An 18,088-nucleotide genomic window follows, 5' to 3' on the forward strand; every position below is an offset into this window, starting at 1 on the left:
TTAAAATTTACAAAAAAAGTTATGTTCGCGGTTGCTTTTTCTTATAAAATGTATAGTATTGCCATATTTATATGAAAAAATTTGAAGAATAAACATGTGATTTGACTGAAAAGTATGGCAATGCTAACAAAATTAATCCACTAGTGAGAAACACAATCATTGGTTAAATTCCGGCAAAATATGTTTCAGGATTAATATAACAACGTGTTAAGCTGAGTTTAACTGAAAAGTAAGAAACTAGCTCTAACAAATATATTCCAAATATTTTGCATAAAATTACAGCTCATTTTCAAATCTGATGTCAAAAAAAAAACAATTTCAAAAGAACATCGAAATTATTAATTGATTTTGCTTCGCTAACATAAACTTTAATATTCATTTTCTGTTTACTAGTTATATTTTAAATTGGCGTAAAACTATTACAATATATCATATTAAAACACTTTTTTCAAAACATTTAAGTTATCTGCAAGAGACTAAAATAAATACGTTTAAGATTACCTCGAAAAAAACAAACACTTTATAAAAGAAAACTTTTACCAAAGACTCTTATTACACATGAAATTCAAAATAAATTTGTTTCTTGTTTCAACTGGCATACTATTTTATATTTTTTTTATATATATAGTAGACAAAGTTGTTCAAGGAACAAGCAAAAAAAAAAATATGAAATCTTATTAAAAATTTATGATTTTCATAAGATTTTTCTATCAACTTCAACAGCCATTTACAAGGAGAGGCTACTACAACTGCAACTACTTCAACTAGGTACTTTAACTAACCTTTCCATCAGCATCAGTGGCATGATAGCGCACCTCCAAAGAGCCACCTAAAACAGCATACCAAAAACGACCTTGTTCGCCGGCACGAAAAACTAAAAAGTAAAATAATGAAAATTTGTTAGCATACATTTAGGCATTAAGCCAAAAAAAAAAGAATGAATGAATGGCAGAAAGTACAACAAAAATAATACGAGAGAAAGAAAACTGTAAAAAGCCATTAGAGCAGAATAACAAATTGTTATTCTGCTCTAATGTAGTAGTTGATGTTTTTGTATTTTAAATCCACCACTAACAATTACTAATTCCCCACTTTACATATTTAGTGTATGTGTGTGGGTGTGAAAAGTGGGTGGTTTGGTGGTTATTTACTCTTTTATTCATTCCTCCGTTCATTCATTCATATTTATTGCTTTGGAGCACTTACGTGTAACGCCTTTTTCAAGATCTTCGTAGAAACCGCACATGGCCAATTGCTGCAATGCTGAGCCAGGAAGGCGACACAGCGGCTCCACGCGACGCAGACGACAGGATATCAATTCAACATCTCGCAGATTACGGTCACAAGGTCTGCAAAGAAGCAAATAATATGAAGAGAAAAATACATGAATAACATTAAAATCAACTACCAGCAATAATACGATGAGTTTCAACAAAAATTTATTTTAATAGTGTTTTTTAAAAGCAAAGCACTATGGGATACATGGAATTCTAACAAATATAGCTATTAAATAATCAAAAATTAAGTTTAAAAGTGCCCTACTATCTTTAAATATTAAGTGTTTTATTGTGCATCTTAAAATTTCTACAAAGATTCTGTAGAAATTTAGAAAACTTTTTTGGTTTCCATAACCAACCCATAGTGCTCAATAACTACTAGTGGTTAGAAAGGTAATGACTTCAAACGAATTCAACAAACAACATTAACCTTCCAACAATGGGGACACATTAAACTCAAACTAAAATTGATACAGAGACACAGACATTGTGGCAAAATAAAGAAGAAAGTGGGGTAATGAGTATCATCATACAAATTGCTAAAAAAAATTTATAAAGTCAACACAATACAAAAAATATCTATATAAAACAAACAAAAAAAAAAAAGCAACTAAAGTAAATATTTGAAAGTTAAATTTGACTTCAAGAACATTGAGATGAGAAAAAAATCCCAAAAATGTGCAAAAAATGTATATATATTTTTGATGTTTTTTCCATTTTGCTTTTATCTTTAACTGAAAAACCATTTTGTAAAGTAGATTTTTTATTGGTAGTTTTTTTTTTGCTTCTTTCTACTCCAAACTCTTACAACAAGTTGTGTGTTTATATTATTTCTTGCCACTATTTCTCAGGGCAATATCTTCGAAAGTGTAGTATAATTTATGATCCCTTTGTTTTGGTTCTTTTTTTTTGTTCATTTCTACTAAAAACAATAACGAAATATAGATTTCAACTTGTTTTTGTTGCTATAATAACTAAAACAATCATGTTTGTTGGCACAGAATCATAGACAAACTGGAGTTTTCTTTTGAACCCTGGCCGAGAAATGGTTCGTTGATCACAAATATTAAATGCGAAATTATTAAGGGTACTGATTTAAACGCTTAAGTTTTCCATTTGTGCAAATTTGAGAGACGTGTTTCATAAAACCACATTAAAATTTCGGGTACCATACGAATTGAAGCTGAGAAACCTTGAAAGGCGATTTTATATGTCTGAAATGCTGCTTGAACGCTATAAAAGCAAATAATTTTTGCACCAAATCATTACTTGCGATGAAAAATGGATCGGCTCGGCCTATCAGTCGAATCAACACCAAAACCAAATATCCATGGCGCGAAGGTAATGTTTTGCATTTGGTGGGACCAAAAGGGTCCTATCTATTATGAGCTACAGGGTATCAGTATCGAATGCAACTGATTCGTTTGAAGCGAGCGAGCATTTGTCGAAAAAATTAGGTATCATTTTAACGAAAATTATCTGGCTCTTTTAGTGGGTTAATATGTTGTTGGAAACCATTGTTCTTCTTTTGATATTTTAATGCATTGTGTATTTTTGTAAATACCCAATAAATATCATCCATAACTATTACAATCGATAACCATCAACAAATGAAAAAAAATAACAAAATGCCTTCTCTATGTTCATTGTTTACTTTAGTTAAATTCTCTCAATTCATTTAAGTAGTGCCTCTTGCCATAATAATTGCATTAAGAATTAATTAAAATTTAATTAAATTATACAGTTAAATAATAGTCCAAAGTTAATCATAACTTAAAAGTTGAACAAATATTATATTTTAGTATTAATTTTAAGTTAAAAGTAAAAAGTAAAAACTAACTAGAAAGGTGTGAAATTAGTATTTTCTTTTTTGTTTTTCTTACAACAACAAACTTTGACAACTTTGTTGTGGGAGAGAGCTCAACATGTAAATCAACCCGTTATCTTTGTTTGTTTATCTTTATGTTTATTTTTTTAGTTTTATTTACGTTGTTGATTGAATAAAAGTAAAAAAGGTGAATGAAAGAAAAACTGTGCAAAAAAAATATGTTGAAAGCAAAATATTAAAATAAATATATGAGAAATTATAATTAAATAAAATAATGTTATTGTTCTCCTATAAAATACTAATATGTATTAATTAAAAAGTGTATAATGTGAATAATGTGTGCTTTATCTACCTAATTAATGTATCAGATATATATATAGGTATTTATGATGCCGCCAGAGTTTCCATTGTTTTAAATGGTAAGTTTTTTATTATTTATTTAATTTAATATTAGTGAAAATTAGCTGAGAAATTAATTCTACATATACAGTGCATGACAATATATTAGGAACTTTGCTTGAAAAGTGTTTTCCATAATTTAAATTTTTAAAAATATGACCTTTTATCAAATAAATATGTAATTTCTAAGGATATCTTCAAATTTACTAGGTTTTCTATTAAAATTTTGTAGATTTCCGCGTTTTTAAAAAGTTTAATAAAATACATTTATAGAAAATGGTTATACATACTTCTTAGCATTGGCAAAACAATGGACACTTTTAAACTTCTGCAAGCAAGAAGACTAAAATAAAAATACATAATTAGTCAATTCACAAGGTCTCCTATCATTTCATATTGTCATAACGTCCTAATATTTCATAATGGTTTCTATTGCTTTTCAAGCAAAAATGTCCTAAAATAATACTACTCTGTATGCTATGTTTATTGTGTTATCGTAACCAACCAGCAGAAACCTGCGCCGAATGCCTAAGATTCGGTTAAGCCGAGCTGCCGAGTCGTGATATATTAGGACATTATGACAATATGACTGATAAGAGACCTTGTGAATTGATCAAATGTTTTTCCACATCCACCATATACATATTTTCATAAGTGGATACTTCTATTTATCACAGTGATGCCAACATTAACTGTTAAAGCTGCTAACATTAACATTAAAGCTCTAGAAATAGAACATTATTGTTTTGCCCGTTTGAGACTTCATGAAACTTCTAAAAGACGACACTGTGTATATAAATAGTAACAACAAGTTTCAATCGATTAGTGTATTGTAGGCCCAGTTAGACTTAACATCAAACTCCTGATAGATCTTATTTGCAATTAAATGAATACAGTTTATTGAAAGGAAATAAACCATCTTTTTTAAAAGGTAAAAAAAATAGAATGTATTATTGTTATTTTTTTGCACAATAAGATTTTTAAGTATGTAGTGAATAAAAATGGCTAGGGTCCAGATTTGCGAAAATTGTGAAAAGTTTACATTTGGCAGGAAGGCCTCGTAAAGATTTTAAGAGTAAGAGAGTTTAAGAAATTCCCAAAAATTATTCGCCGGTAGGTTATCAATAATCTAAAATTAAAAATTATTTTTTAGCTTTAGCCGCAGAGGAAATGATGGAGGTGTTGTTTGCTATCCCCCTGAAAAAAACAATGTTTTCTTAAAAATTGTACTGTTCATATACAAATTGTAAAACAACATTTAAACTTGTCGAGACAGAAACAGAATACAGTTCTCTTTTCGGATGATGTGTGAACATTTGTAAAATGACCGAAGAGGATGGATCAAGTACACAAGTAAGACACTCAAGTTTGGCGGTGGTGGTGTTTACCCCTAGTTTGAAGATTCCAGCACGACAATACGTCAAACACACCTCTAGAGTTGTAACCGAGTGGTTACAATCCAATTAGGTACGAAGTGTCTAATCGCCTGACCTCAATTCAATAGAAAATGGGAAAATATAGATCGCAAAATACGGACTTTGATTTTTTTTGGACTGTGGCCTTTTAATTGAATATTTGGAAAAGTTCCCATTGTATTGTTAACCACTGTATGTATAATCGAATTTCATTTGTTTTGAAAAAAAAATTGGTCCTGGGTAAAAAAATATTTCGGGGACTACTTTTTTCTTATTCTGTTACTTTTTGAATATTTTATAATAATAAAACTTGAATGAGTAGAATCTTAAAAATTTTCAAAATTGTGCTTTAGCAAAATTAATTTTAATATTGTAGGTGTAGTTACAATATATTGTTTTAATTTGTTTTATTTAACATTAGAAACAATTAACGATTCCGGGTTAACTGCTAATCAAAATAACGTAACAACTATATTTAAACAATTTCTTAAATTTTCATATAATTCCAAGTTTGTGGTTATAAAAACTGTTTGTTTATCTTCAAAAGAACAGTCAAACTCTTCAATTTCTAAAAATTTAATTTCTCACTTGACTCATAACATAAAATTTTCCAACATTATTTACTTTATGAAACAATATTCTGCAAACACACACTTGACGCCACAGTGTATGTAACAAAAAACGATAAATAAACAAGCCTAAAAGCACACCACACTTTGCCCAAAGTTAGCATTCTTACATCCTAAGCAAAAGGGAAACCTTTGTTAACCCCGAAATACATCCTCGTTGTTTACATTTGACCATAGAAATTTTCTATTTATGTTCTCATTTGTTCAGGCTTTCGTTCAATTGATTAATTGCATAAGACAAGCTTATTTGTTAAAAGAGAACGTGTGTCTAAGTGTGTGAGAATTAAACAACTAAATTCAGTAGAAAGTGTGTGTGTTTATTACATGGATAGAGACGTATATATTCAGCCTACATTTCCTATTCTACTATTAACTTTTGCATGTAATTTATTGTTTGCCTAAAAGTCTGCCATTAACTACATGAGGTGCCTTTTGAAAATCTTTGCCATGTGTTAAAATACATGGAGTACATGTTGTACATTTTAATGATGAGCAATGTAACTGAAATAGAAAAAAAGAATATGCAGACAGACATACACATATGTATGGCTTAAAGGATGCTGTTAAATGGTCATAGAATAAGGTCCTTAGTTTGTTCTTTCACAAAAGTCAAGTGCTCAAGAGCAAAAAAGGTTAATTATGGGATTTTTCCTCTTTTTTTTGTATAGATAAAAGTTATGTGGATTTTGCATTTCAATGGTTTTAAAGTAATATGTTTAATTATAATTAAAAAAACCAAAAATGGCATAGAAAATATTTAACAAAACAACAAGTTAGTAGAAAAAGTTTTAAAATAAGTAATTCAAGCAAGAAATGTTAAGTAATGTTAAATAAATATACTATAACTCGGAATATGTTACGCAAACATGATCTGTAACTGTAATATAGAAAATTGTATTCTCTAGAAATTGTCATCACTCCTAACTTCAATGGGATATAAATTTGGTTGATCTTCTAAACTCCTAGACCGATTGCAAAATGTAGCATAAACGAATCGTAGTGGAGGTCATAGGCTTTAAGAAAATTAAATTTGTAATCACCCTGTTAGAATACAAGGCGAGATACAGGATACCAAAATCTACCACCTCTGGTTTGGAAAACTTTGTACAGTTTGTAACTTGTACAAATATGGACAGATTTCAATAAATAAATTTTGAAATTTTCGTTTTTATACCCTTCAGCTTCGTGAGAAGGGTATATATAAGTTTGTCATTCCGTTTGTAATTTCTACATTTTTCATTTCCGACCCTATAAAGTATATATATTCTGGATCCTTATAGATAGCGGAGTCGATTAAGCCATGTCCGTCTGTCTGTCTGTCTGTCTGTCTGTCTGTCTGTCTGTCTGTCTGTCTGTCTGTCTGTCTGTCTGTCTGTCTGTCTGTCTGTCTGTCTGTCTGTCTGTCTGTCTGTCTGTCTGTCTGTCTGTCTGTCTGTCTGTCTGTCTGTCTGTCTGTCTGTCTGTCTGTCTGTCTGTCTGTCTGTCTGTCTGTCTGTCTGTCTGTCTGTCTGTCTGTCTGTCTGTCTGTCTGTCTGTCTGTCTGTCTGTCTGTCTGTCTGTCTGTCTGTCTGTCTGTCTGTCTGTCTGTCTGTCTGTCTGTCTGTCTGTCTGTCTGTCTGTCTGTCTGTCTGTCTGTCTGTCTGTCTGTCTGTCTGTCTGTCTGTCTGTCTGTCTGTCTGTCTGTCTGTCTGTCTGTCTGTCTGTCTGTCTGTCTGTCTGTCTGTCTGTCTGTCTGTCTGTCTGTCTGTCTGTCTGTCTGTCTGTCTGTCTGTCTGTCTGTCTGTCTGTCTGTCTGTCTGTCTGTCTGTCTGTCTGTCTGTCTGTCTGTCTGTCTGTCTGTCTGTCTGTCTGTCTGTCTGTCTGTCTGTCTGTCTGTCTGTCTGTCTGTCTGTCTGTCTGTCTGTCTGTCTGTCTGTCTGTCTGTCTGTCTGTCTGTCTGTCTGTCTGTCTGTCTGTCTGTCTGTCTGTCTGTCTGTCTGTCTGTCTGTCTGTCTGTCTGTCTGTCTGTCTGTCTGTCTGTCTGTCTGTCTGTCTGTCTGTCTGTCTGTCTGTCTGTCTGTCTGTCTGTCTGTCTGTCTGTCTGTCTGTCTGTCTGTCTGTCTGTCTGTCTGTCTGTCTGTCTGTCTGTCTGTCTGTCTGTCTGTCTGTCTGTCTGTCTGTCTGTCTGTCTGTCTGTCTGTCTGTCTGTCTGTCTGTCTGTCTGTCTGTCTGTCTGTCTGTCTGTCTGTCTGTCTGTCTGTCTGTCTGTCTGTCTGTCTGTCTGTCTGTCTGTCTGTCTGTCTGTCTGTCTGTCTGTCTGTCTGTCTGTCTGTCTGTCTGTCTGTCTGTCTGTCTGTCTGTCTGTCTGTCTGTCTGTCTGTCTGTCTGTCTGTCTGTCTGTCTGTCTGTCTGTCTGTCTGTCTGTCTGTCTGTCTGTCTGTCTGTCTGTCTGTCTGTCTGTCTGTCTGTCTGTCTGTCTGTCTGTCTGTCTGTCTGTCTGTCTGTCTGTCTGTCTGTCTGTCTGTCTGTCTGTCTGTCTGTCTGTCTGTCTGTCTGTCTGTCTGTCTGTCTGTCTGTCTGTCTGTCTGTCTGTCTGTCTGTCTGTCTGTCTGTCTGTCTGTCTGTCTGTCTGTCTGTCTGTCTGTCTGTCTGTCTGTCTGTCTGTCTGTCTGTCTGTCTGTCTGTCTGTCTGTCTGTCTGTCTGTCTGTCTGTCTGTCTGTCTGTCTGTCTGTCTGTCTGTCTGTCTGTCTGTCTGTCTGTCTGTCTGTCTGTCTGTCTGTCTGTCTGTCTGTCTGTCTGTCTGTCTGTCTGTCTGTCTGTCTGTCTGTCTGTCTGTCTGTCTGTCTGTCTGTCTGTCTGTCTGTCTGTCTGTCTGTCTGTCTGTCTGTCTGTCTGTCTGTCTGTCTGTCTGTCTGTCTGTCTGTCTGTCTGTCTGTCTGTCTGTCTGTCTGTCTGTCTGTCTGTCTGTCTGTCTGTCTGTCTGTCTGTCTGTCTGTCTGTCTGTCTGTCTGTCTGTCTGTCTGTCTGTCTGTCTGTCTGTCTGTCTGTCTGTCTGTCTGTCTGTCTGTCTGTCTGTCTGTCTGTCTGTCTGTCTGTCTGTCTGTCTGTCTGTCTGTCTGTCTGTCTGTCTGTCTGTCTGTCTGTCTGTCTGTCTGTCTGTCTGTCTGTCTGTCTGTCTGTCTGTCTGTCTGTCTGTCTGTCTGTCTGTCTGTCTGTCTGTCTGTCTGTCTGTCTGTCTGTCTGTCTGTCTGTCTGTCTGTCTGTCTGTCTGTCTGTCTGTCTGTCTGTCTGTCTGTCTGTCTGTCTGTCTGTCTGTCTGTCTGTCTGTCTGTCTGTCTGTCTGTCTGTCTGTCTGTCTGTCTGTCTGTCTGTCTGTCTGTCTGTCTGTCTGTCTGTCTGTCTGTCTGTCTGTCTGTCTGTCTGTCTGTCTGTCTGTCTGTCCGTCTGTCTGTCTGTTGAAATCAGTTTTCTGAAGACCCCAGATATCTTCGGGATCCAAATCTTCAATAATTCTGTCAGACATGCTTTCGAGAATTTTGCTATTTAAAATCAGCAAAATCGGAAAAAAATTTTTAACCCGAATTTTTTTTTTCAAAAAAAAAAATTTTAAAAACCAAAAAAAATTTTTTAAAATTTAAAAAAAAAAAATTTTTAATTTAAAAAAAAAAATTTAAATTTAAAAAAAAAAAATTTAAAATAAATTTTTTTTCAAAAAATGAAAAAAAACAACTAAAAAAAATTAAATTTTGTTTACCTAAAAATATTTAAAATTTTGAAGTATAATTTGGTGAAGGGTATATAAGATTCGGCACAGCCGAATATAGCACTCTTACTTGTTTATCTTGACTTTATTTTGTTTTTCGCAAATAACTCCAGTAATGCATGTCTAAATATTGGGTGTATGACCGAAAAATTCGACTTTTTTTAAATTTTTTGCTAAAGTGAAGCGTATTCCAGAAAGAGCATTCTGCTACGAGGCTAAAGGCGGGTGAGGCAAAACTTCCCAACCACTTGATGCCAAATTGTTTTTAATAACTAAAATGTCATTTTGAAGGGTACATATCTGTCATTTATTCTCACTCAGTTATTGAATATTATAGTGTAAACAATACATTTTTTTACTCAAAAATTTTGAATTTTGTACCAAAAAAGTGTCATATCAGGGAAGTTTTGCTTTACTTCTTTAATTTGAAAAAAGTGCAGCAGAAGTGCACCGATGGCTCACCACAGCCAATGGAGAATGTGTTCCATCGGCTTCAACTTGCTAGAGATGGTTCGTTCGGTTCAAAAGCTTGCAAAATCATCATCGATTTCAATCAGCAATTTCGAAACGCTTGCAAGCAACAGGATTTATTCAAAAGCAGGGAAATTGGGTTCAATACGAACTGAATCAGAGAGACCCTGAAAAACGATTTTGCATGTCCGAATAAATGCTTGAACGTTATAAAAGAAATAAATTTTTGCACCGAATCATTACTTGCGATGAAAATGCATCCATGCGAAGCCCGGTCAATCAGCCGAATCGGCACCAAAGCAAAATATCCATGGCACTAAGGCAATGCTCTGTGGGATCAAAGGAGTCCTATCTATTATAAACTGCTGAAATCAGAACACACCATCACAAGGAAGCTGTGCTGAACGCAACTGAATTGTTTGATGCATGCATTTGCCGAAAAATAGCCAGGATATGCAGCCAGATATGAAACCGTAATATTTCATAATAATAACTCTCCGCCACATGTTGCAATACCTATTAAAAACTATTTAGAAAGAAGTGGTTGCGAAGTTTTGCCTTACCCGCTTTATAGTCCAGACCTTGCCCCGTCCTACTACTATTTGTTTCGATCGATGCAGAATACTCTCTCTGGGATACACTTCACTTTGGAACAGAGTATCCGATATTGGCTTGATTCGTTCTTGACCTCTAAAGATGAGTAGTTCTTTTGGGTCGGAATGCATATGTTGCCAGAAAGATGGGAAAATGTCATAGCTAAGAATGGCCAATACTTTAAATTGACTTATATTGTGCAAAAGTTTAAAAGTAAAAGCTAAACATTTGAAACCACAACCATGTGAGGTCTACTTCAATACCCTGTATCTGTACTATTCGATTCGAACATACATAATTTTGTAATAGATTTGTTAACACATTTTTATCCATCGAACCCACTGTAGGTAGGTTTGCAAAATTCATGATAATAATCTTAAAATTAGCATAAATTATTCTAATTAGTTATTCTTCTTTATTGTGTAATTTAATGTGATTATAAAACCTATAATTCTTTCTTAACTAAAACTATAAAATAATAATTTAAAGAGGAAGCAAATTAAATTAACTTTTATTACTTATCCTTGCTCTAAATAACACATTATTAAGTTCAATAAAATTACTTGCCAAAGATTTATAAGCAAAAATACTTATTTATACAAACTTATATTACCGAAAAGCATTCATTAAATTCTTAAACCTACAAACAAGAAAATGAAAATATGTACTTGACAAAAACAAAATTGCAAATATTTGAATGTCAGTAAATTTCTTGTAAAAGCATAAACACAATAATGAAAAAGACATCTTTTGGAATTATTTTTGAGATAAAAAAACCAACAAGTAAATAAATATTTAAAATTCCAACGTAAGACTTAATGACAGGAAGAATAACTAAAACATACTTAGCTTTTCAAAGCATAACTTCCCGGGGCAAATAAACTCATTTACATTTTATAACCCAGAAGAATGGAAATTTTGCAAAAAGGAAGCAAAACAATAATGAGTAGAGAGATGGGATAATAAAAACATTAATGAGCTGGCCAGCTAAAACACAAATGTTCTATTGTCGTAAAAAATAATGTTAAGTATGTGTTTGTTTATCCCAGCGTAATTAATTGAGCAATAGAAATATTTGCTAAACTCCATAAAGTGCTAAGGAAAATGTTGGTGCTTAGCAACAACACCCAGGCTCAATTTGCCATATTGTTGTTAATTTGCTCTATTTATTTTTAGGTTTATTTTCTTTGATTGTTCATTATAATTGTGCTTTTTTTTCTTTTCTACGTCATATTGCTAATTTTGTTAGATTTTAGACAGAGTTGCTATTGTTACCAAGATTTTATTATTATTATAAATATTTAGCATACTTTTAGGGTGTTATAACTGTAAATTCTCATTATTATGTGTGATAAGTGGAAAATCTGTTGTTTGTATGTTAAGAAAATTCTCTATATTTTACAATAACTAAAATCACTTGAAACTGTCACTTTAAATTGTATTATTTATATTCATTGCCGCATTGTGCTTTTAAGCCGAGAAGTAACTAAGTACTTAAGTATAATTTTAAATGACAAACACAACTAACTAAGTTTTTTATATAATGGAACATAAAAAAATAAACATTTTTATTTCTACGAATTATTATTGTTAAACAATTAAGTACCACAGATGGAGTACCATTTATTACTCATGTATTTGGTGTAATTATTACAATTTTATTACTTTTAACAAAGAGCTCTTAAAATGGCAGCATATTTTGAGGGTTTAATTTATATTATTATTTAATAATCGTTACATAAGTATCCTAAAGTGTGCTTTATATTATTTTTATGATGCGGTCATGATGTATTATTTCCTTTTGACAAAAGAAAAATTACTAGTATTAAAACTGCAGATTTTTTCATATTTTTAGCTTTAATTTTGAAACATTTGTACAAAATAAATTTATTCAATGTATTGGTCATTGTTAGCTATGAGCTTTTCCCATCTTTTTGGCAACATATGGATTCTACGCCAAAAGAACTGCTCATCTTTTGAGGCCAATAACGAATCAAGCTAATATCGGATACTCTTTTCAAAGTGAAGCATATCCCAGAGAGATCGTTCTGCATCGATCGAAACAAATAGTAGTTGGACGGGGCAAGGTTTATTCTAAATACTTTTTAACATATTCTGGGCGTTTTTCGCCTTCAAACGAATCAGTTGCGTTTGGTACAGGTTTCCTGTGATGGTCTGTCCAGATTTCAGCAGCTCATAATAGATAGGAACCTTTTGTCCCACCGCCATGAATATTTATCTATGGTGTCGATTCTGCTGGTCGGCCGGGCTTTCTGTTATATAAAATCATGGTACCGAATTTCTCTGCCTTTGGAAGAATACTGCTGCTCGTTTTGAAATTGCTGCTTTAGTAGCTCCCAATAATTTTGAGAGCTCTTGTTGAGTTTGACAAAAATCTTCATGGAGTAATGCCTCCAATTCTTGGTCTTCAAACTTTTTTGGCTGGCCTGGGCGATCTTTGTCTTCCATGTAAAAATCACCTCCTCTCTGGCACATTGAAACCGATGATACACATTCACCATAAGTTTTGGTGAGCAATCGGTGTACTTCAGTAGTAATTTTTTTTTAAATAAAACAAGTAAAACTTACAGCATATGATGATTCATTGGTACAAACTTCGACATTTTTTAAGTGTGAATAAATGACAGATATGTTCCCTTCAAAATGACATATAAGTTATTAGAAACAAAAACCGTGTTCAAAAGATACACAATTTATTTTAAATCCCTCATTTTTAAGTCATACACCCACATAATAACATAGTGGAAGAGCTTTAACTAATGCAATGACTATTTTATAAAGGTTTTTATATTATTTGGTTTAATCTTAGAAACAAAATATAGTGATTTCTGTTTTCTTGCAATTTTTATATGCATAAGTCATAATATGCATCATATTTGTTTTATTTCAGCACAGTTCTTTACCTTTTTCTTAGTGAAATAAACAGCATACTTTTAGGCACTCTTAAATATATTGTATGAAGCATATTTTTGTCAGTTAAATTTGTTGTTACTACAATTGGATTTATATTTAATATATCATTTCTCCTCTTTTAATCCATTTTACTACTACTTAGTCTTTTTTATAAAATGAAAGCCCACTCACCTTTTATCCATAGCAGTTATCCATTCCATCGCCATGTTGCTGAATTTTATTTATTTCACACACTCACACACTTTAAAACAAATTTGTCCAATGTATTGTATTGTATTTATTTGATATTTTTATTAAAGTAACTCAAACATTAACACGTACTTTTGAGCTCGTTGTCTCCCAGAAGAAAAATACGAACGAATGTATAATAAAACACTTAACACGCACACATTGCCACAACTCAAAACTCACACTCTGGCAATTGGTAAAATAACAATAATAACAGGAGCAATAACGAAAAAAAAACTTAAATAAATGTAACTTTTAGAGCTGAAGGTTAAACAAATATTTACGGAGAACAAAAAAAAATCTCAACAAAATATTTACTTTACTAAAAAGGATTTATATTAAATTTTTTTTTTAGATTTTTTCTTAGATGCCCTTTTTCTTTTGTTTAAATCAACGGTATCAAATTTATTAATAACATTTTTGTTTCTGGGCAAATAATAGAATTTGGTAAAAACAGCAACACAGCTGTGTTTTATAGACAATTTTTTATAATTTTTGTTTTATTTTGTCTAATTTAATATGTATTAAATTATTGTATTAAAGGAGAGAAAACACGAATTAAATGAATTTAACCACTGGCACATTTATGTTTAAACAACTAAAACTTTTTTCCCCGCTTGTTAGTATTTTTTTTTTCTTTTTGCAACATTTAAATTTCCTCCGTGCATAATTATATTTTATTTCAATGTTTTAAAGTTGTGTCTATTATTCTGACAATATGCACAATATGTTGTCAGCATAAACATCCTGTTTAACTAGTGCAGCAGCATCAACATGAGTACAATCTGTAATGAAAAATACAAAAAAAAATAATAAATATAAATGTTATAAAATTTGATGAGATGGAAGTCAAATTAAACAAAACGTTATTTTTATAACAAAAACTGAAATAGAAAGTTTGTTATTTCCCAACTAAAAAAAACAGCAAAAACTTTTAGATTAAACCATACATACTATGGTTATACAGCTTTTTTCCTATTTAAATCCCTAACGTTATGCAGCACGAACTATTTTAGTTTTTTGTTAAGCCATTTATGTATGCAACACTTTTTATTTTGTTTTAAACTGAATTGAAACTGAATAAAATAATATTACAAGTGTTATTTTTATTTATACCACAGCAAAAAATAAAAACAATCAAGGATATATTTTGTTTTAGTTTCAATATTTTTTTTTTAAATTTAATTGAATTTTATATGATAGGAGGAAATTTAGAAGAATATGCACAAAAATAAAAATAATAAGGCTTTTGTAATAAAAAAATTCCGACAATGATTGGATTCTATAACAACACCGATTAAATACAAATTTTTATATAGAAAATTTCTAAAAAAAAAAAAAATTTAAATCTGTATAGAAAATATGGAAAAACTGTATACATACATTAATTTTCGAAAAATGTTCTTAAGAAAATTTAAAAATAAAATTCTATATGAAAATTTTTTAAAAAAATATGGAAAATTTCGGAATAAAATTCTATATAGAAGATTTCAAAAAAACTTTAAAATCATTTTCTATATGAACATTTCGAAAAACTTTCTATATAGAAAATGTCGAAAAAAAATCTATATTACAATTTTCGAATAAAAATTTAAATTTAAAAAAAAAATATAAGAAAATTTTTAAAAGAAATTTATATAGAAAATTTGGAAAAAAAAAGTTATTTAACCAAGGTCAGTTTATTATAAACAAGTAAGAGTGCTATATTCGGCTGTTCCGAATCTTATATACCCTTCACCAAATTATACTTTAAAATAAAAATTTTAAATATTTTTAGGTAAACAAAATTTAAATTTTTTTCCAGTTGTTTTTTCGAAATTGTTTTTTAAAATTAAAAAAAAAAAAAATTTAATTTTAATTTTTTTTTAATATTTAATGAAAAAAAATGTTTTAGTGAAAAAAAAAATTCGGGTTATAAAATATTTTTAATAGGTCTTTGAAATATCTATCATTAGATATCCATATTGTCTATATTAATGATTTAGTAATCCAGATATGGGTCAAAAATCGAGGTTGTCCTGGTTTTTTCCTTATATCTCAGCCATTTGTGGACCGATTTTCTCGATTTTAAATAGCAACCGAGCCGGAAGAATATTGGAGATATTGATGTATGAATCGTGTTTGTAAGTTATTTGGGGGCTTCGGAAAGTTGATTTCAACACACAGACGGACATGGCTATATCGACTCCGCTATCTATAACGATCCAGAATATATATACTTTGTGGGGTCGCAAATGAAAAATGTAGAAATTACAAACGGAATGACAAACTTATACTATATATACCCTTGCCACTCATGGTATAAAGGGTATAAAAATAGGAAAAAATTAATCAAAACGTAAAAAACCAAACCATTAGAAGTTTATTTGTGGAGTGGTTAGTTCACTAACCACCCTGGCGGTTGGCATTAAAAATAATTGTGATAAAAATTTTCATTTCGAATAAATTATTTTGAAATCGAATATTTTTGACTAAATTTTCTGACCAAACAAACGAAATAGTAAAGCAACATTGAATCTCTTACTAAAACTGCGGTATATTTTCAAATTAATATATTTTCTAACCAAATGACTAACCCCAATGATTTAAATAAAACTTAAACCGTTCAACATAAAGATTCTCAAAAATACGTCAATTTATTCAAATATTGTACTAATTCATTAAACATTAAAATATTGGCTTATTACTCGGTATTTATAAATTTAGTTACTTTTTCCGGAAATCCTCTTTTAAAGATTTAATAGCTGTTTCCGTTACCCTTTGGGACGAAGTGGTCGACTTACGCTTAAAATCGGACAAGTCCTGGGATACATTTCCTGTGTTCTTTAATTATTTTTTTCCAAAACCCAATACCTTTCTAGAGGCTGAAGTTCTGGACAGTTGGGTGGATTTGCCTCCCGTGGTACAAAATTTACATTATTGTTTGAATACCACTCAATCGCCTTTTTCCATAGTGGCATGCTGTCAAATCTGGCCAGAAATATGTAGGCACTCTGTGCTGTTTTAAGAAAGGTTAAAGCCGTTTTTTTATTCTTTCCATAATATGTATATATTTATGTGTTTATCGTGCCTGATATTACAAATGATTGGCTTCTTTAGTCACAACTGCAAATGGCTTGTCACACAAGAAACTTCTGGATTAATTTTGTTTGTTTTTTTTTTTGTCCGATATTGTTCTTGAACATTACCACGTCCATCAGCCACATACAAATTTTGACCCGGAAGTTGTGAATAGTCTGCCAGTACATAAGTTTCATCATTCTTCACACAACAGGTGTATTTTGTCAATTTTTTCACTCGTTCTTTTTCTTTAACGCATTGAGATGTGGAACTTTTTGAACTTTTTGAACTTTATTCGACTTCAATACAGCATTAGCTCACAAACGAATCGGATCATTTAACTTTACGAGCTTCTTTTCTGATAGAAGTGTTCGGTGCTCTTCGAAAGAGTTGGAGCTTTTTTTCTTCCTGATAAAAGTTTTCATTCAATCTTCAAGTCTTCCTTATACTGTTTAATGGCTTTTGAAAGAGTGTGATGATGAACCTTCATATCTTTTGCTATATTTTTGAAATTTTTTTGATTTTGGATTTTTTTGAAAAGTTTTAATTATTTTTTCACGAACTTTTTTTCGGTGACCATTTTGGCCGAATTAACAGTTGATTTAGAAAAGATAATATTTGAAATAAGTTTTAAAAGCTAAAGTGATTAAACAAATAAAAATTTTGAAAAAGAACAATTACGCTAAAGAACCTTCATTTTAGCAGGAAATAAATGTTATTAAATAAATTTGTTTTCAAAATTTTTTAATTTAAACTTTTAATGTTGCAAGCTTTTTTATATATATTTCAAAAGTAGACACAATTTCCTTTTTTCTACTATAAAACATGTCTATCTTTCCTCTCGCACATATCAAATGGAAACAAACTTAACGTCAAGCAAGAAAACTGCACACTTTCTTGTTGAAACATGAGAAAACATGTTTCTTGTCATGCTTCAGCGTGCTGCATTTTCAACCACTTGACTTGTTTGTAAAAAAAAATACATTTTGTTTTGTAATAAACGAACAATTATTTAATTCGCTTGAAACTTGTAGAATTCAACAATAAAAAAAGGAATGAAAATAAAAAAATTCTTTATCTGGTATAACTATACAATACGTGTCAAGTAAAAAACGCATACTACATACATATGTATATTACGGACATGAATGGCTAAAAGTATGCTACATTTTTTTGTATACTAATTCATATTTAATTTTTTAATTTTAATGTAAATAATAATAAATTCCATGCAGAATCTCAAGAAAATGTTGACATTTAAATTTATTGTGTATTTTATAAAGAGATTTAGATAAGTTAACCTAAAAAGTAGAAAAACATTTTTAAATTGTTTAATTTAATGTTGCTCTTATTACAATTAATTTATTTAAATTTCAAAACCCTTTAAGTATGCAACAGCTACTGCTCTAAGCTTCTAACACACCTTTGACTCAACAGCATTATAACAATTAATTAAAATGCACTTCTTCCACAGTGTTTAGACCTTTTATGATGCTGTTAATGTTGCTGT

At 31.3% G+C, this 18,088-nt stretch overlaps 1 protein-coding gene across 2 annotated transcripts in view; it reads right to left on the minus strand.

Annotated features, from left to right (window-relative positions):
- The window catches only part of Epac (Exchange protein directly activated by cAMP), a 181,873-nt gene extending 168,274 nt beyond the window's left edge, over window positions 1–13,599 (minus strand). For both annotated transcript variants that reach the window (XM_065511856.1, XM_065511855.1), the window contains exons 1-3: window positions 13,462–13,599; window positions 1,207–1,349; window positions 783–874 (exon numbers count right to left, since the gene is read on the minus strand). In XM_065511856.1, the coding sequence (XP_065367928.1) occupies window positions 783–874; window positions 1,207–1,349; window positions 13,462–13,496 (270 nt within the window). In that variant the 5' untranslated portion in view covers window positions 13,497–13,599. The remainder of the gene's footprint in view (window positions 1–782; window positions 875–1,206; window positions 1,350–13,461) is intronic.
- Between the last annotated feature and the right edge of the window lie 4,489 nt (window positions 13,600–18,088).

This window comes from Calliphora vicina, chromosome 5 (assembly GCF_958450345.1).
Source record: "Calliphora vicina chromosome 5, idCalVici1.1, whole genome shotgun sequence".
Classification (NCBI taxonomy): Eukaryota; Metazoa; Arthropoda; class Insecta; order Diptera; family Calliphoridae; genus Calliphora; species Calliphora vicina.